The sequence below is a fragment of the Pezoporus flaviventris genome, unplaced genomic scaffold (genome assembly GCF_033815535.1).
Source record: "Pezoporus flaviventris isolate CSIRO_AGI_PZ_B2104156 unplaced genomic scaffold, CSIRO_AGI_Pfla_v1 ptg000213l, whole genome shotgun sequence".
NCBI classification, from domain to species: Eukaryota; Metazoa; Chordata; class Aves; order Psittaciformes; family Psittacidae; genus Pezoporus; species Pezoporus flaviventris.
This window is the reverse complement of record NW_026892761.1, coordinates 15,969,044-15,993,695: the sequence shown is the minus strand read 5'-3', so window position 1 is coordinate 15,993,695 and position 24,652 is coordinate 15,969,044. Positions and strand designations below refer to the sequence as shown.

Here is a 24,652-nt window from a genome sequence, read left to right as displayed (position 1 = left end):
TCCCTGCACGGTGGCACGAGCTGAGAATAAGCCTTCAGACCAGAAATAGCTAATAGGGACAAAATGATCTCCTGGGTCAACATGGGTCCAGCGTGTAAATCTGGGTGTTAATGCAGTTGCGTTCCCCCAGCGTGGTGCTTACCAAAGCCTTCTGGAAAAAGATGCCTGACATCAAGAGAAGGGTGATAAAAGATTTTCCTCCGTGTGAGGGAAGGATGCCAAGTGCTCCCTGAAGGCAGAGTAGGGTTGGTTCTGCAGGAGGGGTTCAAGCTGCAGCCCAGCAGCCCCATGCCTAGGGGTAGGGCAGGTTTCACCCCTTCCCTCTGCCTCCATCTCCCTGGGCACCCTGTGCCAGTGTTTTACCACCCTCATTGTACAAAATTTGTTCCTCACGTCCAGCCTGAATCTCCCTCTTTTAGTTTCAAACCATTACCCCTCGTCCTATCACAACAGGCCCTGCTGGAAAGTCTCTCCCCATCGTTCTTATGGGCCCATTTTAAGAACTGAAAGGCTGCAATAACTATTCTATGATTAATAAGGTCTCCCTGGAGTCTTCTTCAGGCTGAACAACCCCAACTCTCTCAGCCTTTCCTCACAAGAGAGGGTTTCCAGCCCTCTGATCATTTCTGTGGCTCTAATGCTCTGCAATTTACTTAGTACCTAATCAAATGGCAGAAGTACTGCACATTTGCAAGGTCAATGGGGCAAGTCTGGGCTGCGCAGAATCAGTGCTCACCGTGCACCTGGCCAGCACTGAGCCCTTTCACAGAAGCAGGCCCAGCACCTGCTTTACCAGAGCTGGTTTTGAGGGTACATCACTGCAGTTGCCTCTCTCTTATTTCCTGTTTCTTATTTCTTTCTAGTTATAGGACATACCCAAAGTAGGAAAAAACACTTTATTCACCATTTGCATTGCTCTGCAGCTGCGCACAGGGGAACCTCATGGGTGCTGTGCCAAGAAGCCACCTGGAGCAACCTGCTGTTTGTCCCCTGCTCCAGCAGCATTTGCTGTGAAAACAAGACAAAAAGGCTGTGAAATCCCTCCAAGAAACACAGCAGCTCCCGCTGCCGGCCACTGACACTCAGCACCACCCTGCCCCATCAGGCAGCCATCCTGAAGGAAGCCTGTCAATAAAAAACCCTTGGGGTCCTCTCTTTTTCTCATTTCCCCGGTATTTTTGTTGTCCCCAGTTTTTTCTAAGGCTTGTCCCAGCTGGAATCAACATCCTTGCCAGCAGCCGGGGCACTGCCACGACCCAGGAGCTCCAGGTCTGTTGTTCCCCTTCCATCCCTGATTAAAAATGAATAAATAAAATCAGTCCTTTCCCATGTCTGGATTCACAAAAAGCAACGCCTCTGTTGGAGGAATGCAAGGGAACGAAAGCAAATAAAGTGTAAAATAAAACAGCAACCCAGGGTTTCTGCAGCTTCTCAGCGAGGCAGGGCATTGGGAGGGGGTTCCTCTCCCAAGTGGCAGAGGGTCCTGGGACTCTTTCATCCATGTCCTTTGTTGAAAGCCAAATTAAATGTCCAGATTTCTCCTTGTGAACAAAAGTACAGCCCAAGAGGGCTGCTCCTGCAGAGGCTTCAGAGGGACCACAGCCAGGGACATGGAGCTCCATATGGAGAGGAGTCTCCAGCAAAACTCCCTCCCGGGGTCTGCAGCTCCAGCCCATGGGCTCTACAGCCAGCAGGAAGTTCAGCCTCTGAGAGGCTTGTACTGGAAACAAAGCAGAGAATTCAAATGAACATGAAAGTGAAGCGAGTGGGGCTTTTCCCCACCTTGTGGTGCCTATTATTCATGAGCCCCAGGACAGCCAGGCTGGGCTGGTAACACCAACACCAGCAGCTCCATTTCCAATTATAAGCTAATTGTCCTTTTACTCATCAACTCTGCTAGGACTTGCTCATTTTCCTTGGTATTTTTCTGCCCCTCAATCTTTCTTAAGAAGTGCTCTGCAACACAGGACACTGGGTGCTGCCTGTATTTACAGCATCAGAGCAGCAGTTAATGCTTCCCAGACTCAAAATCCTTTAGTTCAGGGGCAGCTTCCAAGCATCTGTGCTGGTCTCACACATCAACTTCTTCTCCAGCAGACCCGGCCTGCTCAGGGCTCCCAGGTCCTGTCGGCTCCAGGAAGAAAATGCAATTCTGGGCTTACTTTTGTAAAGTCACCCAGGGCAAGAACGGCCCAGCCTGCTAAAGGCCAAACAGGGGATGGGTTTATGATGATTTCTCTTAAAATAACCAGATAGGAGCTGCTGAAGCCAGGCTTTCAGCCCAGTGGTCCCAGCCCTCTTCCCAAAGCAAACATTACAGCACTGAGAAACAGAAAGGAAAATTACTTCATGGATTTGCCAGGGCCCTAAGCTCGTAGAAATTATAAATGAGCTGGGCTTCCAAAACTTCCTCATTTCCCAGGATCACAGGCTTATTAACAAGTTTCTCAGCAAGGATTTCTTTTTACTCTACATCCAACATAAGCCACAACCTGAAGTGACATTCATATAGCCCTGTTCTGTTTTCCCACCCTCAAAAGGACTGGGGACAGCAACCCCAGTAAGAAGCACAGGCTTGAACAGGCATCCCCAGCAGCGGCAGACGTGCCATGGCTGCATTCAAACAACAGCATAGCACAGCCCAGCCGCAAACACAGCTCACGTGGAGACCTGTTCTGTGCCGATCGCAGGATCGGTTTGGTTAGAAGGGACCTTAAAGCTCCTCCAGCTCCAACTCCTCCCACGGGCAGGGACCCCTTCCACTCGAGCAGCTTTCTCCAAGCCCCTGTGTCCAACCTGCCCTTGAACACTGCCAGGGATGGGGCAGCCACAGCTTCTCTGGGCACCCTGTGCCAGCGCCTCAGCACCCTCACAGGGAAGAGCTTCTGCCTAAGAGCTCATCTCAGTCTCCCCTCTGGCAGGTTCAAGCCATTCCCCTTGGCCTGTCCCTGCAGGCCCTTGTCCCAAGCCCCTCTCCAGCTTTCCTGCAGCCCCTTTAGGCACTGGAGCTGCTCTCAGGTCTCCCCTTGAGGAGCCTTCTCTTGTCCAGGCTGACCCAGCCCAGCTCTCTCAGTCTGGCTCCAGAGCAGAGCTGCTCCAGCCCTCGCAGCAGCTCCGTGGCCTCCTCCGGACTCGCTCCAACATCCTCTTGTGCTGTTGCCCCAGAGCTGGATCAGGGCTGCTGGATCAGGGCTGCCGGGGGCAGGGGGGGGGGAGGCTGTCTCCCCAGAGCACAGCAGAGAGGTAGAATCCCCTTCGTCAGCCTGGTGCTCATGCTCCGGGGGTGCAGGAGCAGCACACAGGGGTTTCTGGGCTGCAAGCGCACGCCGTCAGGTCCAACAACCTGAAGCATCTAATCAGCGAGTTGCTCTTCAGTTTCCCCAGCACCTTTCCAATTGCAGACGTTGCAAACATATTGCTACAATCACCCCGTTTTATCCTTGGCTATGTCAAAAGAGGACACCACATTACAGCTGCAACTCTGGAACAGTACAAGAACGCAGTTTTGGCTTCCAAAGGAAGGGGAACAGAAGACGTTCTGCTACATCCCACATGTTTAGGGCTCCTTCCAGCCTCTCGGTCTCTGCAGCCCCCATCCACTCCTGTAGCTTTGCAGAAATCCCAGCCACACTAAGCTCAAACACAGTGGCACCTCCCCATAAAGTAACCAAAGAATTTCTAAACAGATGATTAATCCACTAAGGCTGGGGGGAACCATCCCTTTTTCCCCATACCAAGAGGCTAACACAAATACAGCAGCATGCCAGGCAAGTGATCGCACCTGTAGAACAGTGCTCTGCTGCATCTCAGCAGCCAGCACAGCACTGCCTCCTCCTCCGAGCACTGCAGGGCCCTGGCAGAGTCAGAGCCGGAGTGACAGGGTGATGTCAGCACCATCATTTATTTGAAGAGGGAGCACAGCTCTGAGGAGAGGCAACCGATACTCCCATTCTGCAGCATGCTAGGACAGAACAGCCCCACAGAGAGCAAGGGGCCACCTCCCAATGCAGGTCACCCCAAAGCACATCTTCCACAAGCACACAACACCCTCCCCCTCCTCCCGGAGGGAAGGGGGACGGCTCCATCTCCTAGGGAAAGTCAGGAGACACCACACATGCAGGAACCTTCACAAAAGCCATTCCTGAGGCACCGGCACGAGATCCAGGCAGGCTGAGAGGCCAGGCCAGGCCAGCCTCCCCTGCCTGCTGCACACACTGCTCTGAGGTGCAACGCCGCTGTCTGCTGCTGCTTCTGCCAAGGTCTTGCAGACAGAGCTCTTGCTGTTTGCTCTCCAACCCTGCCTCCTTGGTCCCCAAACTTGCATTCCACACATCAGCCAGCAGTTAGCCCCATTTATTACAATGTAGAGCTACCTGGGCACAGAAAGGAAAAAATCCACCCACACTAAGGCCTGGCAGAGGAGAGCTTTTCCCCGTGGTTCGCCCTCCACTGATGGAAAAAAAAATAAAATAAGAAAAGTAGAACAATCCTTCATTATAAGATTAAGGTCCTTGACGTGTGAGTCTGTTTCAACATGCCCAAAAACTGTCGAGCTTTCTCCTGCATGAAGAGCTGGTCTCTGGTTCCACCACAGGCTACCACTGTCCAAGCCCTGGTCATCTACAGAGGGAAAAGAAAGCAAGTGTACAACACAGCGAGGGGAGAGGACAAACATTATGTCAACTTCCTTCCTGAAAGACTGCAAAGATAAATAAACTGTTATCTGCTATCCAAGAGAAATAAAATATTTGCCTTAGGAGCACCCATCTTTCAACCGGGAGGAACTTGCACGCTGCCGGTTACTGATCTCAGCTGAGGTGGTGATTTCAAGCAAAGGAAGGTTACATTCAGGAGCTTCCCAGGCAAATGCTCCATTTCAGAACAAGTCTCGTGCCCTTTCGGGCCTTGCCCCTACCTGGCTTGAGACAAAACTCACAAAGCACAAACTAGCTAATGCTCCTTGTATGGAAGAGATTCCAGAGGGATATAAGGAATCCAAGAACAACTTTGGGGTTTATTCCTAACCAGTTAAATTCCTGCAGGAGATGGTCAGCCCAGGTCTAGATTAGTCAAAGACCATCCTTAACTGCAATTTGGTGCCTTCACTTTCAGGACAAAAGAACAGCTGAAAACCCAGGTGTGCTTCAGTCACTGCATGCAGAAAGGGCACCCATGACACGGCTTTGCACTCCAGGGAAAACCTGCAAATTACCTGATAAATGCAGCCAAGAGACACGAGGTCCTCACCTGGAAATACCCACTGACATGCACTGCAAGGTACCAGAGCTCGAGCTTCAGCGCTTGCAGTAAGAACAGCCTGTGCAGCCAACAGCATGGCTTTGGGTTCAGCCAGGGCTAGATAAGCTTCCTTAATAAATAACTGCCGCTGCTAGCAACACCAGTCCGGTACAATAAAACCCAAGAGCCCCGCAGTACCATAGACAGCTCTGCTGTTCTTGGGCAGTGGGGTTTCACTGCATACCTGTACTGTCACCACACAAGCTGCCTTACCTAGTCACCTTTAAGTCAGTCCCAAAGCTTTATTTATGCAGATACATTAGCTCTGAGAGCAAAATGACCCATAGGACAGAAGAAATGGAAGTGTTTAAGGAGGGCTCGAGAAGGGGAAGGAATTACTCTGCCTGAGGGGTACTTATCTGTCAGAAGAAAGAGCTTTCACAACAGCTCTAATCCAGGGGCAGATGCAACCCCCTCACTGCAGTGTTTCATTAAGACTGAGCCAATGCTTTTCAGTGAAGACAACACTGCATTAGAGCTCTTCCTGGGATGTGAAAACCGCCCACTCTAGCCCCTAGTTGCAGTTTTGCAGTTTCACACACACCCCCCCCCCCCCCCCCCAAGCAGAGCACACATTTCCACCCTCATTCAAGCTACAAGAGAGCCCTGATGACTTGGCCCAAGCAAACACCTGCACAATCATGGTCCAAATCCCCTTCTCTATGCTACACTGGCTAACAAAGCAAGGATACCCCCCACGCACTTGTGCACTCTGCCTGCAAATACTCCAAGTGGTGAAGATTTTAAGGAGAGCACGAGAAACCGTTTATGCCCCAGGGGGCATTGTAGGCTGCTGCGACTCTAGCTCAACCCAGACACACCTGCGTGGAACAGGGTAGCAGTAACACCCCCAATGCCAGCATAAGCCACAAGGTGGCACACTGTACTCGTCACGGGTTCAAGTCAACGGCAGGATAAAGCCAACTTGGGCTGCCTGTAGTACGCAGCCCTCACAGCAACTTAGAAACACCCTAAAAATCACAGGGGTGAGAAACACATTTTGGAGCTTCAACCCCTTGCTCCTCCTCCTGAGGAGGGGGGACAAGGGCTGCCCTAGCAGCTCACCTCTGACTGAGGCAGGAATAGCTGCAGGGCTTACCGGTGCTGGTGGTCTGAAATGGCTGGGCATTTTCCTGCAGGACATTTTCTCTGGCTGCACTTGCACAAAGGCTCTGTTGAGCAAACCACTGTCGTTCTTCCTGCTCGAGGAGGAAAGGTTTAGGGACCTCGTCAGGAAATTCACAGGCTGCAAAAAGGAAAGAAGTTAATTTGCCTGAACAGTGCTGATATGTGGCCTGGCCAGAAGATCAGCTAACAACTCCAGCCCTTCATCCACATTCACATGTGCTGCTGCTCAAAGGCAGCTCCAGGTGGCAAAAAGCTCCCACCACTCCCTTGCATAGGGCTTCCCTGTGAGGGTGCTGAGGCGCTGGCACAGGGGGCCCAGAGAAGCTGCGGCTGCCCCATCCCTGGCAGTGTTCAAGGCCAGGCTGGACACAGGGGCTTGGAGCAAGCTGCTCCAGTGGAAGGTGTCCCTGCCCGTGGCAGGAGCTGGAACTAGAGGGTCCCTTTAGCTTTCGGGTCACTTCCAGCCCAAACCAGTCTGGGATTCTACGATTCTTTGGAGCAGAAGCTAACTCTGCCCCTGCTCTGAGCACAACACCCCTCACCTGAGCTCTTTTGAAGCAGACAGTCTTGGGGAGGGCAGGCGTATTTTGTGTCATGTCTTCATCCACAATATCTAGCGCCAGAGACTTCCGGACCTTCTTGATGGGACTCCTGCGCAACTGGGGGGCATAGGAAAGCAAGTGTCAGCATGAATCAACCTCTGAACTGCCATCTTCACAGCCCAGGGTGCACACCAAGCTCATGTCAGCCCAGATCTGCACTGCTCTGACATCTTCCCACCACATGGCACAGCAACTTCCAGAGTGCCCCCTGGCACCAAGAGCCACAGATTTATAAGAGGAAGCATCTTCCGGTAGGAAAGAAAGGCCACCAGAACTGAGCCAACAGACACTCCATACATGCCCACAGCCTCCTGGGAGCCAGCTTTCCACAGATGCTCCAAGCGTGCCATGGTGTCTCCTATGGGTTAGGGACATGGGTCTCTCCTAGCATGCCCCAAGCTCAGCATAAACCAGAACAAAGCTGGCAGGATTTTAAGCAGGCCTTAGCCTCAGGCACCTCTTGCTGATTAAAAGGCAGCAGCCACAGGCCAAAAACGTTTGGGCATCAACAGCAGGATGAACAAAACCAGCAAAACACCCCTAAACAGCACAGAACAGCTCAGCCACAGGTGCTAGATGCAAAACCAGCTCACTCCTTGTTTCCTCCTCTGTTTCTCAGGTTTCACATCATCCTCTATGATAAGTTCGATGCCAGCTTCACTTCGGAGCACCTCTTTCAAGTCTTCTTCCAGGTGAGGAGTCTGGGGCTGGTGTGAAAAGGCAGAGAGAGAACATAAGACAATCAAAATCTGTATGCTGGGCAGGCCCACAAGTATTTCCCTCAAGGGTGAGGGGAGCACGCAGTGGGAGGACAAACACAACTGATTTACTTCCCAGCTGGAACGACGAGAGTCCTGCTAGCCTGACAGATTTACAGGATCTCCAAGCATGAGAGACTCTTACTAGCTCAACCCCAAAGCGCCACCGAGAGAGCAGGATGCACAAAAGGCCCGAGATGCTGGAAACTGCCGTCCCTGCAACACCCACATTAGGAGACCCAGTTCCTCTGGGATGCCTAGGTAGATTGTTTCCTTGGTTTCCCTTAAGTTCATCAGTAGTCAAGCACTGCAGCCTGATTCAAGGGCAGGTTTTGGCATTTGTAGCTGGTTTACAGAGGAGCTAAAAGTCCTGCGGCTACTTCCCATGACACGTTCACCATGACAAGGTTCCCCTCATCCCTCCCGCCTCAGCCTGGCGCTATGAAACTGCCCTGTTACGGCACAGTTAACAGCAAGCTCACAGCTCTGCTGCAACCTACCCCATGTCCCCTTTGCGTTCACTCTGCTTCTGCCATCAGCAAGTGGCAGACCCGCCCAATAATTACCAGAGGCCTGATGGGTCCATATTTCTCCAGGGCATTTTTGAAAGGTGTGGGGGTATGAGGTGTGCTGTCCACCACATACTTCTGATCTGGTGTGACAAACCTGGAAGCAGGAAAAACAAAGGATCAGACATGCTGTAACCCACACAAAATAAATCCGTCCTTCCAAGCCCTGTCACGACATGAGCCACCTGCAGAGTCTCATGTGGAAGGAGCAGCAGAAGCCATCCTGACCTGGCTGGACTGTCCCTGGGGTGCAAACAGGGCGAAACAGGAGCTTTCAGTAGGGAAAATAATCCTCCAGACATGTCAGCTCTACTGCTCCATCCTACCAGCTACGAAGCACCCTTGTCAGAAAGCAGTATACACCCTGACACAGGCAACACACAGCTCAGCAGCCCAGCCTTATTCTGCACTGCTTCTGCTGGTGGATCTGCTCAGGCCCACCCTGGGCTTGTGACAGTCAGAGCTGGACGAGCGGAATTCCTGGGTGTGAACGCACCGAGAGCAGCCCAGCCAGTTCACGTCACCTGGATGGGGAAGCTGCTCTGGGCCATGCCAACAGCAGAGTGGTTTTGCTAACACAACCAGCACCCCCTGGTTAACACTGTGCTGCTTCAGTCCACCAGCAAAGCACCACCTGTGCAGACCGTCCCTTCTCACCTGCCTGGGACAGTGCCCTGGGTAACCATCGCCCTAGAGTGCCCCTCAGGTCAGGCAAATCAGAGGGTGCAGCGCTCAAGGGATGGATCTTAACAGCTCTTGTGAAGGAAGTCAAATCCCTTCCCTGCTGGCACACGGGGAAGGAAGCAGGGCTCACAGCACAGCAGTGTTTCCCAAACGAAGGCAACACAGAAGGCAACAACCCACCCAGCAGCCAAGCACAATGGTGGTTACTGGGCTATTGCTCCAATCAGCCTGGACACTCGACCCCTGCAGCTCAGAGAAGAGCAGTCTTTGGGGGACATGCTGCTTTAAGGAAGTCCCCTGGCCCTCTCTCAGCTGTGCCAGTACAAGCCTGCTTGAACTGGACCAGACTCCTCTGTGGAAAAGGACAATGCTCAGGAGAGGAGGAGGAAAGGACTTACGCCGAGTTCTTCTGGAGCAGAGGGGTCTTGTCCCTGTGCAGAGGAGTGCTGACAATCACCTTCTGACTACACACAGGTGTGGAAGTCAGAGATGGGTTCTCCAGTTCAAGTGTATCCTGTTTGGTCCAAAAGTTTAAGAACTGCAAAGCACAGGAAAGAAAGAGAAGACACTCAGTCTCAAGCATTCCAGCATAGTATCACCAGTCATTGCTTTTTCCTAAATACGGGGAAAACTGAAACAGGGACAATCCTCCCATACTGAGTGGCACAAGACCGATCAGTCCCAGTATAAACCCCGATGACTCTTACAGTCCTGTGCACGGATACACACGTGAATGTTGCCAGACGGTGCCTCACACCTCTAAAGGTTATTCACTTCCCACAGGGGATGAACTGACGCTACTACAAACATCTAGAAGTGGCAGAGAAGTCTCTCCTTGCACTGGTCCAGAGAAGGCCAAGCAAAATGGTGAAGGAGGAGTAAACCCAGCCCACCAAAGGTCTATTCTGGCCTCAGGCTGACAAATGGGAAGGAAGACACAAGCGTGGACATAACACAACAGCGTTCAAGATAACAGATTTTGCGCTGAGCCATCTTCAGCCTGAACTGTGAGAAAACTACAAACTATCTCATCTCTGCTGGGATTTTACTTCATGGCAGCTAAAAAGTGACAATTTTACTCCCATAAGGGATGAGGCCTGTACCCAAGAACCCATCGGGAGAGAAGAGCTCTATGCGTTACATTTATTGATGGCAGAAGCTGAGCCTGCGAGGCAGGATATGCCTTTTGCCTACTCAGATTTATTTGAGGCTTTTCACACCCTACAGAGCTGCACATTTCAGGTCCTGCTATGATTTCCCAGTTCTTGCTGGCTTTGCATTTGAGGTCATAGAATCTCAGACTCATTTAGGTTGGACAGAACCTTAAAGCTCCTCCAGTTCCAACCCCTTCCACGGGCAGGGACCCCTTCCACTCGAGCAGTTTGCTCCAAGCCCCTGTGTCCAACCTGGCCTTGAACACTGCCAGGGATGGGGCAGCCACAGCTTCTCTGGGCACCCTGGGCCAGCGCCTCAGCACCCTCACAGGGAAGAGCTTCTGCCTAAGAGCTCATCTCAGTCTCCCCTCTGGCAGGTTCAAGCCATTCCCCTTGGCCTGTCCCTGCAGGCCCTTGTCCCAAGCCCCTCTCCAGCTTTCCTGCAGCCCCTTTAGGCACTGGAGCTGCTCTAAGGTCTCCCCTTGAGGAGCCTTCTCTTCTCCAGGCTGACCCAGCCCAGCTCTCTCAGCCTGGCTTCAGAGCAGAGCTGCTCCAACCAGCTCCACATGCCTCTTGTGCTGGGGGGGCTGCAGAGCTGGACACTGGACTGCAGGCGGCCTCACCCTCAGCACAGGTGTCAGACTGGCCTTTGGTACTTTCCCATGTGCTGCCCTGTGCTGCAGAAATGGCAGAAATAAAGGCACGGGTAAGCAGGGTCTGAATAACAGAGTAGCTGTGGGAACTGTGCTGAAGAACACAACAGCCTTTATTCTGTTATATGGACAGATCTCCACTATATCAGTATGTGAGACACTTGTGGGTTTGAACACCACAGTGCTCAGAGATGATGTATGTTGGGTGATCTTGAAGGTCTTTTTCAACCTGATCGATTTTGTGACTGTTCACCACATTTGTGGACACTGGAGGAGTCATAACAAAGGCTGAAAGATCAGAGTCCCTTTTGCAATGAAGACAAGACCAGGAGCATTTTCCTGATTACAGCAACACAAAGATCTGCACGAGGCACATGCTGCTGAGCCTGCCTGTTTGACTTAACTGGAAACAAACAGGGAAAGCCACTTGTCACTGTTGCCACTCTGCTACCCACAGCTAGGGCAGCAATGCCCTGGAGATAAAAGCGCCCCTGGGACAGAAGCAATCCCGCAGTGGGCAGGCATGTACATCTGCACAGTGGTGCTTCTTTATCATAGTGAGCACATGGCCTGCCCACCACTCAGGGTAGCTGAGCCTTCCTGATGCTGCAAGCACTCCCAGAGGCAGGCATAAGCTGTTGCTCCACAGGAAGGGCAGCACTTAAGACAAGCAGTGCCAGTACCCAGGCTCTACATCTTGCTTTAGCAAAGAGACATATGCTGCACACTGGCACTGGCTCAGTTCAAGGGAGGAGAAGCACAAAACTGACAGAGCTGATGGGAACACACAGTATTAAGGCAAATAAATAGAGCATTAACATGCTCACAACCAAGCCCAAGCAGAGGAGCAGCTCGACTGGGCTCTGCCATTGCGCCATACCTGAGATGGAGAGAAGGGCAGTGTCTTGACAGGGGTGCTCTTCGGCGTCATACTGTTGCAGGAGTCAAGGAAGGAAAGGCTGGTGCTGGTGACGTTCTCTGTGACTGGGGAGAGCGTGATCTTCCTCTTCTTCTGCCTCTTCAGCACAGAGGGTGGCGTGCCAAAGCTCACCTCTGCATGTGGCGAGATGGGGATGAGCTCCCCTTTGCTGCTCTTGCTGAGGTCAGAGATGGTGTGGCCATCCAGGCGGTATTCGGTCACATTGGGCAGGGACGACGTTGGTTTGCTGGGGGTTTGCCTCACCGGGCTGCTGCTGCTGCTGCTGCTGCTGGCAGAGGGTTCCTCAGGCAGGTCAAACTGGGTCAGATCACACCACCCGTCTGGGTCCTGCTCACAAGGGAAATCATCAGAAGCAGCCCAGGAAGGAAAGCTGAGCAGATGGTATAGATGCAGATACAAACTGGGAGGTGAAATAAGTGAGGTGGGGGGAGTGGTGTGAGATTGCACCAGCTTTTGCAATAAGCCTGGCTAGAGGAGAGCTCAAGCCCTTCTCTCTGCTGCCAGCACAGCTGAGAACATGAGCAGGGAACTGACCCAACTGAAAGCTGCTGCCTGTGCATAGGGCAGTTTTTTTCCTATTTACAGAAGGTTAGTTTCCCAGTTCAGTTCATAGCACAGCTGCTGCTCCCACACACAGAGGGGACAAAGAAGCTGGGAGTAGCTCTGGGGACAGATGAATGAAGTGACTGTCACCTAACACCAAACCATAGTCTTTGGCACATCAGCACAGCTGGACACACTGGACGCAGGGCTGAGCTGAAAGCAGATTAAAAATAACGAGACCGATTCAGAGATCACCTGCTTTACAGCTCAACCCTACCAACAGCCAAAGTACCATTCAAGCAGGCCCCCAAGGACGCCCACATGGGCCATTAAGCCTTGGGAAAGGACTCTCAGTCCTCCTGTACAAATGCAAAACGGATCCTTCAGAGATAATCAGCTCATAAGCTCCTTAGGCAGGCTGGGTGCCTCAGAGGCATCTTCCCTCTGAAGGCAGCAAAGTGCTCTGTTGGTTCTAGCCAGCCTCTCATCCTGGCATGCCTGTCACCCTAGGGACCTCCAGCACTGCTTGACTGGCCCATAATAACTAGTTTCAGTAAAGCTACCTCCATTGAAATCAAATGGTGTCTTCATCCCAGTGTCTGTCCTGCACACTACAAGTAGACCTGGCCCACTCCCAGTCTGTCCTGTCCTATCTCATATCCCATAAGAGGAAAAGTAAAGCCAAGAAGCACAGGCCTGAACCCTTAGGAAAGGGAGAGCTGGGGACACTGCCTGATAAAGGAGGGTTGAGATCAGGTTTACCAGCATCTACAGCCTCCCACGCCAGCAGAGCCCACGCACAAGGACATCAGCCTAGGAGAATTTGCAAGCCCAGAGCAATACTCACAGAGCTGGAAAGGCCTAATCTAGCCCTAGCAAAGAGACAGGGCTCACAGCACACAGTGGGAACCCACAAGCCAGTGACAGACCCAGTCATCCTCAGGATGCCTATGGTGATGAGCAAGGGGAAAGGATGAGATTTGGTCTCTCAACATTGCCTGGAAAAGCACGGATTGTTACTTACAGATTCAATCATGTCCAGAGCTTCACTGAAGGCTGGTCCAGATGCTGGGTACAAATAGTTGGCAGCTTCAACAACCCATTTGTACGGTGATGTGACAAGTGAAGAGGCATCCTCAGGCACCACATCATCCGGGGTCCCCTCAGCGTTATGCTCTGCTAGTTCCGTGGCTGGCAGCTTTGAATGCAGCTCCTGTACACCTGCCACTTCCTCGTCACTGACATCCTCTTCCTTTATGTCAGAGATATTGACTGGCCAGTTGGGCAGGATGCTCTTTGCACATACAACAAAGAAGTCCAACCTTTAGTACAAACTAAGAGAATAAACGTCCTAGGGACAAAGACTGGGTCCCTGGACACATTCTGCTCCACCTGCTTTCCCACCAGCCATTCAGTTGGTTTCCCATTCCTATTCTTCCTCACTGCTCTGTCCCACACACCGTTCAAACAGAAGTCCATAAAGGATAAACATGTTTAATTAAAGATTTTACTTAACAGCATCCCAGGAGAAAGTTAAACATAGGCTAAGCAGGCAGCACCAGTTCTGCACTTCCTAATTACCAAGAGCCTGCCTTGGAAAACTACATTTTTTCTTCATGAAAAAGGTTCACTTTCCCTGCTTCACTTTTTTTAGTGGAAAGGAACAAAACACCTCTTCATCAAACCTCCCCCATTGTCTGGGGCAGCCTCCTTCTTCCACCAGTGACAGCACTACAGGGCCAAAACAAAAATAATCTGTCTCTGAGACAGATCTGGTACTGGAGTTGGCAAGATACCAGCACTTGCAGACTGCTGTTCTCCACCTGAATAACACACTCAGGCTCACATTACACCTCTGGCTCCTGGAGGGAGAGATCTCCCAAGAGCCAGTCTCTTGGAAAAGGCTGGGAGAAGGCACAGACTCTTTCTGAAGACACCAGGCTGTGCCAAAGGCAACGTGAGAGGCAGGAGGGTGGATGAACAGCTCTGACCTACATTGGCAGAGCAGGGGACTGGCCCAGGCACATGCTGCATAGGTGCTGGTGCAGTACCTGGCTCCCAGCTTTTGTTTGGCTTTGGCTTTCCTTCTCATCCACCTCCACAAGCAAGTAGAGTGACCTGGACTCCTTAGTTTCATTGAGGAAGCCTCCTGTGTCTACCTTTCGCTTGATGGTGGAGTTCCAGTGATTTTTCACAGCATTGTCAGTCCTGCCAAGAGATCATAAGGAAAAAGAAGTCGCCATTTACAGCAGCTTTAAAGCACAGCTAACAGCTCCTACATGCTCTCCAGCACCATCCTTAAGGTCAACACAGGGATTTCCACAGGCCACCCAGCTGCGAAGGCACCAGTGAACAAAGAAGTCCTACCTCCCAGGCAGTAGCTTGGCAATCTCTGCCCATCGATTCCCCAGCACCTTGTGGGCCTCAAAAATGATGCGATCCTCCTCCTCTGTCCACGAGGATTTCTTCACCTCAGGGTTTAGGTGGTTATGCCAGCGTTCCCGGCACTGCTTCCCTAACCGCCCTTTCAGGTGCTTGGCTATCAGGGTCCATTGTTTGGTGCCGTACTTTTTAACCAGCTCAATTACCTTTGAAGAGAGCGGGAGGAAAATAAGGAAATGGAATAAAGGAAGGGAAATTCAACACAGCAATCTTCAAGCTTTGCTCTTCACCTCTCTCGGGATCAGGTAGAGCCAGTCAGGGAAAGGCCCCTTTGGAGAAAAAGCTGGAGGGAACCAGCACTGACAATCAAATGTACCAACACTTGAGAGAGCAACAGTTCAGCCAAATTTCTAAAAGAGGCTGTTTCCATGCAGACATTTTGCCACATGGCATGTGTGAAGGCAGAGGACTGCTCACAGAAGATGAGGTGGAGATGGGGCACCAGAGGCAGAGGGCACCGGATGTAGAAACATAAGCCCATTTCTGAGCAAGGGCCAAGTCCGATGTGCTCCAAGGCTCCTCTGCCCTCCCTCTTACCAAGGACAAGGCCACATGAAAACAGTCCCCCACCAGCTCTGCAGCCTCCCTCTAGTACAGCAAGGACATGCCAGGGCTCCAGCTCCATGCCCTGCTAGCATCAGGATGCACAGTAAGAACTCCAAAGCATAAACAAACTACATTCACATAAGAGCCATGCACTTTATCACTTCTGCTTGAGGCTCAAATGCAAATACTTCTGAACACGGAATCTGTTCTGAGCCCCTGCAATATGTCCAAAGCGCAGTCAGGATGAAACAATTTACTGTCTGCAGTGTTCTGCCCACAAAAAACATAGAACCATAGAATGGTTTGGGTTGGAAGGGACCTTAAAGCTCATCCAATTCCAACCCCTGTCACAGGCAGGGACACCTTCCACTAGAGCAGCTTGCTCCAAGCCCCATGTCCAACCTGGCCTTGAACACTGCCAGGGATGGGGCAGCCACAGCTTCTCTGGGCAACCTGTGCCACTGTCTCACCACATTCATAGAGACGAGCTTCTTCTTAATGTCTAATCTCAATCTCCCCTATGTCAGTTTGAAGTCATTCCCCTTTGTCCTGTCACTACCACCCCTTGTCAAAAGTCCCTCTTCAGATGTCTTGTAGGCCCCTTTAGGCACTGGAAGACTGTTATAAGGTCTCCCCAAACCTTAGAAAAGAGGCTGAAGAATTATCAAGGAGCATTTGTACTCTGGCCAGCCGTGCTCAACTGAAAGGTGCAGGTACAGAGGTGATGCCCACAGAGCTTTTAGCTCATAACAGATGCCCCTACTTCAGACACTTGACTATCATGCACAGAAAGATGGACCAAAGATACCAAACTGAGGCACAGGGAAAGGAGCTGGAGTGCTTGCAGGGCAAAGCAATATGCTGAGTCTGGGGAAAGTTGAAGCCTGGCCTGATCAGGATGGGTAAGGTGGCAGAGTCAAGGCATACAAAGGGAAGAGCAAAGCAGGCAGCAACAGCTCTGCTGTAGGAAGGTAGAAGGACATAATGAGAAGCTTCCCTATGATGTGCTTAAAACATAACACACAGATGGGAGGCAAGGGGGACTGTAACAGCCTGTAACAGGATCAAAAGGGAAAGAAAAAGGGGAGCAGAAGTGTTACAGAGAATCTGCCGAAGTAGGACATTTAGCAGCAAAAATAAAAAACCTTGTTAGAAGTTAGAATTCATTCCGATTTCTCCTAAGCCCATCAAGATCAGTCTGTCTGACCTGGCCCCTCTCAGCTCATTCTGGAATCAGCAGAGAAAGAGGCTCACAGAAGTCATAGTTCACCTAGCAGGCCTACTGAGGCACAGGAAATAACAGTTTTCTCTTAGATCCAACACGGCCAGGTCAGGTGGAGATCTGCCGGCAGGCAGATGAATTAATTCCCTTTTCTGCTCCCTCACTTGGTAGCCTACTGTACTAGTACTGTGTGTGAAAGGAAGATGATGTTTAGCTGAAGAGGCCTAGACTTGCTCTTGCACATTGCAGCCATGGCTGCATTAGGCTGCCCAGAACAAGTCAGTGTCGCTTTAACCGTTACCCACCCTTGGAAAAAAGTACACAGAGTTTACTAAAAGACCCAAGGGTCTTTCACCTCCTTCCTCTCCCCAGACAGTCACAGTCCAACAGTCAGATCCTCTCAGCCCTGACTTACCTTTTGGTCCTCCTCTTTGGTCCAAGGGCCCTTAACCAAGTCTGGATTCAACACTCGCAACCACCGGTACTGACACTGCTGATCACTGCGGTTCTAGGAAAAGTCACAAGAATAGCCACATGTTAGACTGGAGGCTCCATCAATGCCTACAGCAATTGCAGATTCCACACACATAAGCTGGCCCACAGAAAGCCTGCAGAAGCACATGGAGAATACATACTATGACTAGGGCACAGAAGCCTCAATTTCTCACCCCACCTCAAACAAACTTGCCTTTGAAAGGCCTCTATACAAGAAAGATGTCTCCCTGCTCTGCAGCCTAGGGCTTCAGTCACAGAGCAGAGTTGCACTGTGCAAGGTGCTCCACAGAGAACCAGCAATGAGCACAAGAAGTAACATGCAAATACTGACATTCCCATCTGAGAAAGGGATCACTTACAGGAAAGTGACTGGCCAGGAACTTCCAGTCATTCTGCCCATAATGTCTTACTAACATCTTCAGCTGCTCATCCTGCAAAGAACAAAGACATCCACTAAGGCAACACACACTGCAGGCACCCTTGGGCTGACAGCATCGAGAGAATGAGCTAGATCTTTTGAACTGTCAAGAAGGGATTTTTTTTGGCATTCTGAATTCACAGGACAAAGGTAGTTCGCACTACCCTTTAGCAGTGTTCCAGTACGTGGAACCCAACTGGAATATACTTTTTCTGGACTCTGTACTAGGGTGAGCTCATACAGTGAGTAAAACGAGATCAGCTCTGTTCCAGTACAGTCTGGTCCAAATCCTGTGACCCAGTACAACCCTGACCAGACAGCCCATTTCCCAGCTCAGCCACTGCGCTTGCCTGGCCAAGACAGCTAAATGGTTTAAGTGTACCAGCACCAGTCCAGTGGTTTACTGTCTTTCAGCACTGTGGGGCTCCACAGCATTTCTTTTACAAACCTTGTTAACAGTCCAGGTGTGGGGTACAGCTCACAAAAAGCCTGCTCTAGGTGCCTTGCCTGTGTGCTCCAGCTGGGCAAACAGAGGCATGAAATTACTCCCTGTCCCAGCATGACCCCAAGGCTTTTATCCCTGCATAAAGACCACCTTAGCTGGTGTTCATATCGCAGAAGAAACAGGACATCTTTCAGTTTTCACACAGAACAAATATGGAGGATCTGGGAGGACAGAAGAGAATATCCCAACTAATTTCAGGCTCTCAGCCAGGATGACTAAGCCATGATCCCAATAGTCTCAACACTCCCTTCTTTTGCTAGAAAAAAGGGAGAACATTTTCACATTCAGCTTGCTGGAGGTCTCAGCCATCCCCCAGAACCTCTCTGCTGACCAGAGTGCTGCAGGCAGCAGCTCCCTTGCTCAGGGCTCACAAGCTTAAGCTAAAGCAGTTGGTGCTGCTCTTGCTCTCCAGGCTACACTTCAAGCCACCCTGAATCCCCTGGCCTCATTAAGACCTCAGCTCACACCAGCAGAACAGGCACAGGGTCTTCTCCAGTAGCAAGACAGCAGGAGGTGGTGTCATGGCTGGCAGGCGAGGACTGGGGTGGAGGCACCCAAGCCCAAGATGCCATGCCAGAGGTACCTACTCTCAGCTAGTGCCAAGCTCTCACTCACCTCTTCTTGCGTCCACTTGACTTTGCACCTGCCATCCCGCTGCTCTGGCACATCCTGGTCAGTGTCCTGGTAATGCAGCTCATCCGAGTCCTCACTAGAGATAAATAAATGAGAATTATCAGTTCTGATAAAAAGGCAGCAGAGCTCCAAGAGCAACCTGCACTTCCCAAAGCAGAGCCCTGGATCTATCATCTTCCAGCACTGAGCCCCGAACAACTCACACTGACACCCAAGTTTAAAGCAGTCTGTCAGCTTTGGACTCTCAGTGCACACCAGCAGTTTTTATGCTGCCAGGAGCAGGGGAAGGCACGTTTATCTTGATTTCCTTCCCCTTCTGCCTCTCTGGAAAGGCTTTTCATCGAGGGACTGGCACCATTTCCCCTCCTTACAGCTTACAGATCTCGCGGACTGCTGCACTGAAGAGGGACAGCAGCAGTGCGCGCGCGCGCACACACACACACACCCCCACCCACCCACCCACCCCTCGCCCAAGCTCTGTCCATGGCCTGCCCTACCGCCTCAGGCCTGTCCTACCACTGCCCTGCTCCCGGGCGGTTACCGCCAGGCCCGCACTCCGCTCACAGAGCCAAGAGGAGGTTTTAGAGCGGGGCCCGGGGAATACGGAGGCCGGGGTGCGAGGCCGCGGCCCTGCTGCAGCCCGCCGGAGAGCGGGCATGGCCCGCCCGGGGCGGATGGCGGCGCTGAGCAGCGCAGGAGGCGGCCGGACACGCCCGCACCGCGGCGGAAGGGCTCCGGGACAGCGGCACTCACCCGCGGCCGCGGCGCGACATGGCGGGGCCGGGCGGCGGCGGCGGCGGCACTTTCCTATCTCGCGCCAAAGGCGCCCCCTCGCCGCGCGGGGCCGGGTCGCGCATGCGTACTGCCACCGCCCGCCCGCACAAAGAGGCGCGCACGGAAGAGCGCCTGCCCGCCCCGTGCCCGGGGAGCTCCCGGGGCCCTAGAGCCGGCCCGCCCCGCCACCGAGCACCCCAGCGCCTCTTCCAGCAGGCAGCCCTGGGCGCGCGGCAGTGGGATTCCGCACCCCCACTCCCATCCCGACAAGATCCGCAGCAGGCCTCCAGGAACGCGGTTTGAGGTGCAGAGGGAACCCCCAGGACGTGGCCTGGCTTAGCTCCGGGAAGGGGTTTGCCTCCCCATGCCGGGCCCAAATCGGACAGAAAAATAAGAATCAAGCACCTCCTGCACACTGCTCCGGCAGTACCGCGCCCTCCGGGGCCGCGCTCCGGGCTCAGCACAGGCCTAGAAGAGAGGAGAGGCACTCAGTGCAGAAAAGCTCAGCTCCGCCCTGGTCCCGCGGCCGGCAGCGGCACTGCCACCCTGTCACTGTCATCCTGGCACGCAGTGTAGGAGCAGCTCCCCGGAGACAGCCAGCCCTGAACACCCCACGGCTTCACACACCTGCATTTTGGAGTCCTGCTGCTCACATACTGCCTGGGCGCACAAAGCACACACCACAGCCAACATCCGTGTTCAGCCTGCACGCATGGATGCTCCCAGCCAGTGCTTAAGGGCAAACAAAAAAAAAAAACAAAACTTAAGAGATCATACAGTCAGAGACTTGTTTGTGTTGGAAGAAACCTTAAAGCTCATCCAGCTCCAACCCCTGCCACAGGCAGGGACACCTTCCACCAGAGCAGCTTGCTCCAAGCCTCTGTGTCCAACCTGGCCTTGAACACTGCCAGGGATGGGGCAGCCACAGCTTCTCTGGGCACCCTGGGCCAGCGCCTCAGCACCCTCACAGGGAAGAGCTTCTGCCTAAGAGCTCATCTCAGTCTCCCCTCGGGCAGGTTCAAGCCATTCCCCTTGGCCTGTCCCTACAGGCCCTTGTCCCAAGCCCCTCTCCAGCTTTCCTGCAGCCCCTTTAGGCACTGGAGCTGCTCTAAGGTCTCCCCTTGAGAAGCCTTCTCTTGTCCAGGCTGACCCAGCCCAGCTCTCTCAGCCTGGCTCCAGAGCAGAGCTGCTCCAGCCCTCGCAGCAGCTCCGTGGCCTCCTCTGGACTTGCTCCAGCAGCCCCACATCCCTCTTGTGTTGTTGGCTCCAAAGCTGGTCAGGACTGGAGGAGCGGGGGTCTCACCAGAGTGGAGTCACTTGTGGACCCTGCCTGAATGCTGGTCTAGGGAGGAAGGCTCCGTCTATCATCATTCTGCTGCTGCTGCTGCAGCAGATGACCATAGGGCATGGGCACACTCCTCTATTCTCCAGGGCTGGCCAATGATGAGCTACAATAAATCAGGCCCTTGCAGGAATCTATCCACCTCTAGCAGTTGTCCATGGCCCACCCTCATTTTTAAGCCCACCCTGGGCTTAAAAAGAAGCAAACAACCCCCCCCTCATTCTCCCATACTAGCTTAATTAGGCAATTAGCCTGTTAATGAAGTACCAGAAGTATAAAACCACTTTAAGTAACACAGGTAGCAAAGAATCAAGGTTTTGAGGAGTGTTTCTGTAGAAGCTGGGGGTAAGCAGTGCTTTTTAGCCAATTCTTTTGGTATGTAACTTTCATTTCTCTAACATTTCTCACAAACTGATTTAAGTTACTTTTAAGGGAAAAGGTACTTTAGCTTTTAAAGAAAACTTTCTTTCTGACTATACAACTCTCCTTTACAGTAAATTTAAGAGCTTTTTATTGCTTCTTTTAATGTGTTCAGTGTAAAAATGGTTTTGGACTGCAGTGGCTGTTTTCTCCACCCCTGTCCCCTTTAGTGGTGCCTGGAAGGCAACTGCTGAATGAGTTGGTGGTGAGAACCTCCATCCCTCTCAGGTAGAGGAGGAGCAGTGTATGGCAAGGGGCCTGCCTGGAGGACCTATCTAAGAGGGCCTCCCTTGGTGGCCTGTGTGGGCTGTGGGACCCCTTCAGGTCTGGGGGGGGGGGGGGATATCATGTGTGGGACTTAAGGGTAAGATGAAAGCTGCTTCTCAGCCTCTCCCATCATAACTAGAGCCTGGGTTTAGCCCCTCCCACAAAGGGACTTAAGGAATGAGGACAAAGTGCCTTAATTCTGGGGAAAACCTGCCACCTCTTAGTAACACTAACAGGTAGAGAGATTTACTGAGACTCTCTATACCCCATATAAAGCTAAAAGTAGTGGTATATAGGATGAGGCTGAATGAATACAACTCAAGGGAAGCTCAATTATGACCTTTAAGCAACAAGCAGGCTGTGGTGCAAATGATTTGCTCTACAAGACAGTGACAGGCCAGATGATCACCTACCTATCCTGGAGCCTGCTCAGCTCCTCAATCTCCAAAGCAAGACTGAGACAGAGTGGTCCCGCTACTCTAAGCGTACAATTTGTTAGTGAACAGTAATGAACAGTAACCTCTTTGTTCTGACAGGGACGTGCTGATCTCCATAAACCTGACAGTGGTGGGACTCTGCATCATGCTGTCCACCAAGAAGCATGGTACCAACATCCTGACCATAAAGGAAATCCTAGAAAATGCATTTGTGGCAGTACCTTCCAGCCATACCCATTCTTCTCCTGTCTGCACTTACTACATGGACTCCAGCAGTGCTTCCAAACCAGACGCAAGGAAGCTTCCCATGGACTTGGACAACATAACAAAAGGCAGTTCCCTGTGTGTTGTTAAGCAGTTGGAGTCTCTGAGCATCTGTGGGAAGCCTGACCTGCACAGCCTGACCCAGGGCATCTCTGACCTCAGCCTCACCTGATTCTGCAAGGCCCCCGCCCCCCCCGGCTCTCTCCTGCTCCAGGCCTAAGGCTGAGCTCTGCTGAACGCGGGCGCTGGGCCGGCTAGGGCCCTGCTGCCGGAGAGCGCAGCCGTCCCCAGTACCTTCCCCACCCGTGAGGGGAGCCCGGGCAGACCCCCGCCCGGCCCCCCTGCGCCCGAGCCTGCCGCGGGGCCGCCACGAGGCTCGGCGGCCGCTGAGGGAAGGCAGGCGTCGCGACAAGATGGCCGAGCCCCGGGCGGGCAGCCCCCGGCTGTGCTCCCGCGGCGCGGCCCCACCCGCCGTTACCTGTCAGAGGGGCCCAGGAGGTCTCGGTGACGGACGGGGACCGGAGGCCGGCGCTGACCTCCGCCGTCGGGCCATGGCGGCGCTGCCCACGGGGAGCTCGGGCAGGGAGGCGGCGCGGCTGGGGATCCCTCTTCTGGCCCACGGGGAGAAAAGCATCCTGAGCGCCGGGGACCGGCAGGGCAGCGGCACCGCACCCCCGCGCCGCTCGGCACAGGGGAGGCTGCGGCCTCCCGAGGAGCAGCCGCGGCCGCAGTCCTGCAGCGGGTCTCCCTCCGCTCGGGCTCCGCGCAGGTTCATCCTCGCCCCAGCTGCCGGCCCGGGATCGCTCTGCATCGGCCACAGCCCGGGCTGAGAGGAGGCACCGAACCCGCCCCGACCGCCCCCCACACGGTCTCTTGCTCTCCTGTCAGAGCTCCCCGCCTCGCACAGCCTCTGCCCGCCGGGCCTCTTCCCTCTCCTGCGGCTGCTTACAATGGCCACAGACCTGGGGAAATTACTTGTTAAAACCATGGCCCAGGGCCTTTATGGTTTGCTCCCTCTTCGTCTAGGGAGAGATTAAGAAAAGATTAAGAACAGAATCATCACAGAACCATAGAATGGTTTGGGGTTGGAAAGGACCTTAAAGCTCATCCAGTTCCAATCCCCTGCCACGGGCAGGGACACCTTACACTAGAGCAGCTTCCTCAAAGCCCTGTCCAGCCTGGCCTTGAATCACGTTTATCACACTCGCATGACCAAACTAAGCATTTCTGTTTACCGAATGACAGTTTAAATACTTCCAGGGGGACAAAGGGGTAACTTTGAAAGAGATGCAAGCTATTTCCTCCACATGCATTTCACACTAGAACTTCTGGTCAAAAAAAAACATCCATTCAGTGAAAAATCTCTTACTTCAGCTGTTAAGAGGCACTACAGACAAATAGCACATGGAGTTGCTTGTATTCTCTGGCTGCCCAGCTGACTTCTTTCTAAACCACGTTACAACATCAGGAACAGACAACAAATCAAGAGAGAGGGCACAGTATTTATAGCCTGAACTGCTGTCCTAGGTTCAGCTGCAAGTTATTTTTCTCCTTCCTAGTAACCGGTGCAGTGCTGTGTTTTCAACTTCAGTCTGAGAACAATGCTGGTAGCACACTGATGTTTTAGTTGTTGCTCAGCAGCGCTTACCCTGATCAAGGACTTTTCAGTCTCATGCTCTGCCAGTGAGGAGGGGCACAGGAGGCTGGGAAGAAGCAGAGACAGGACACCTGACCCAAAGTAACCAAAGGGGTATTCCATACCACATCATGTCATGTCCAGGATAGAAATAGGGGGAGTCACACAGAAGGCCCAGATCACTGCTTGGGTTTGGCTGAGTACTGATCAATTCTATCGGGCATTACTTATGCTCATTGGTTTCTTTCCCTTTCTAGTTTCATATTCTCTCTCCTTGTTATTTCCCTTATCATTATTATTAGTAGTTTTGTATTACACTCTAGTTATCAGACTGCTCTTATCTCAGCCCCTGGGGTTTACATTCTTTCCATTCTCTTCCCCATCCCTCTGGGAGCAGGGGCGAGGGAGGGAGGGAGGGAGCGAGCGAGCAGCTGCGTGGTGCCAAGTCACCGTCTGGGCTTAAACCATGACAACTATAAAAACCACAGGACAGTACAAACCAGATCCATAATGAGCAAGAGCATCACATTGTTTGGTTCAGCTACAGTGTTTGGTGTTGATACTGCAGAGGGAAAATGAAGAGTATCATGTAAATCTGTGGCTGCAATATACAAAGTATTCTGCATGACAAACAACCATGGCTTTAGAGAAAAATAAATGGAAGAAATGAAAAAATATCAAAGATGCTGCTATGAAAAAGGCATGCCTGCAGTGTAAGAAGATACAACACCTCTGCTAACCTTGTCTGAACACGTCTCCACTGGTCAGTGACTTCACTGGTGCTTTGGGACACCTCTAGAAAAACCTGCACCAAGCTGGCATATGAAGCATGAAGTAGTGTAAAATGTGGGATGAATGATGAACAGATCTCTTGCAAAAAGCAGCTTTGATGTTAAAAAACATGGCAGAAGAAGATAAAGCC

The 24,652-nt window shown here is 52.4% G+C and overlaps 1 protein-coding gene across 2 annotated transcripts; it reads right to left on the bottom strand.

The window, feature by feature from the left end:
* Positions 1 to 1,583: 1,583 nt before the first annotated feature.
* Positions 1,584 to 19,451, bottom strand: MYBL2 (MYB proto-oncogene like 2). Of its 2 annotated transcripts, none has more exons than XM_061441393.1 (14): positions 19,344 to 19,451; positions 18,573 to 18,666; positions 17,394 to 17,465; positions 16,955 to 17,047; positions 14,697 to 14,917; positions 14,381 to 14,537; positions 13,354 to 13,623; positions 11,727 to 12,113; positions 9,438 to 9,577; positions 8,353 to 8,452; positions 7,622 to 7,735; positions 6,969 to 7,085; positions 6,398 to 6,544; positions 1,584 to 1,720 (listed from the first exon to the last, which is right to left on the bottom strand). In XM_061441393.1, the coding sequence occupies exons 1-14, from the start codon at positions 19,445 to 19,447 to the stop codon at positions 1,700 to 1,702; spliced, it is 2,037 nt and encodes a 678-aa protein (XP_061297377.1). In that variant the 5' UTR covers positions 19,448 to 19,451; the 3' UTR covers positions 1,584 to 1,699. The 2 variants fall into 2 exon arrangements, with proteins under 2 accessions (XP_061297377.1, XP_061297376.1); XM_061441392.1 differs by lacking the exon at positions 1,584 to 1,720 and adding an exon at positions 3,883 to 4,620.
* Between the last annotated feature and the right edge of the window lie 5,201 nt (positions 19,452 to 24,652).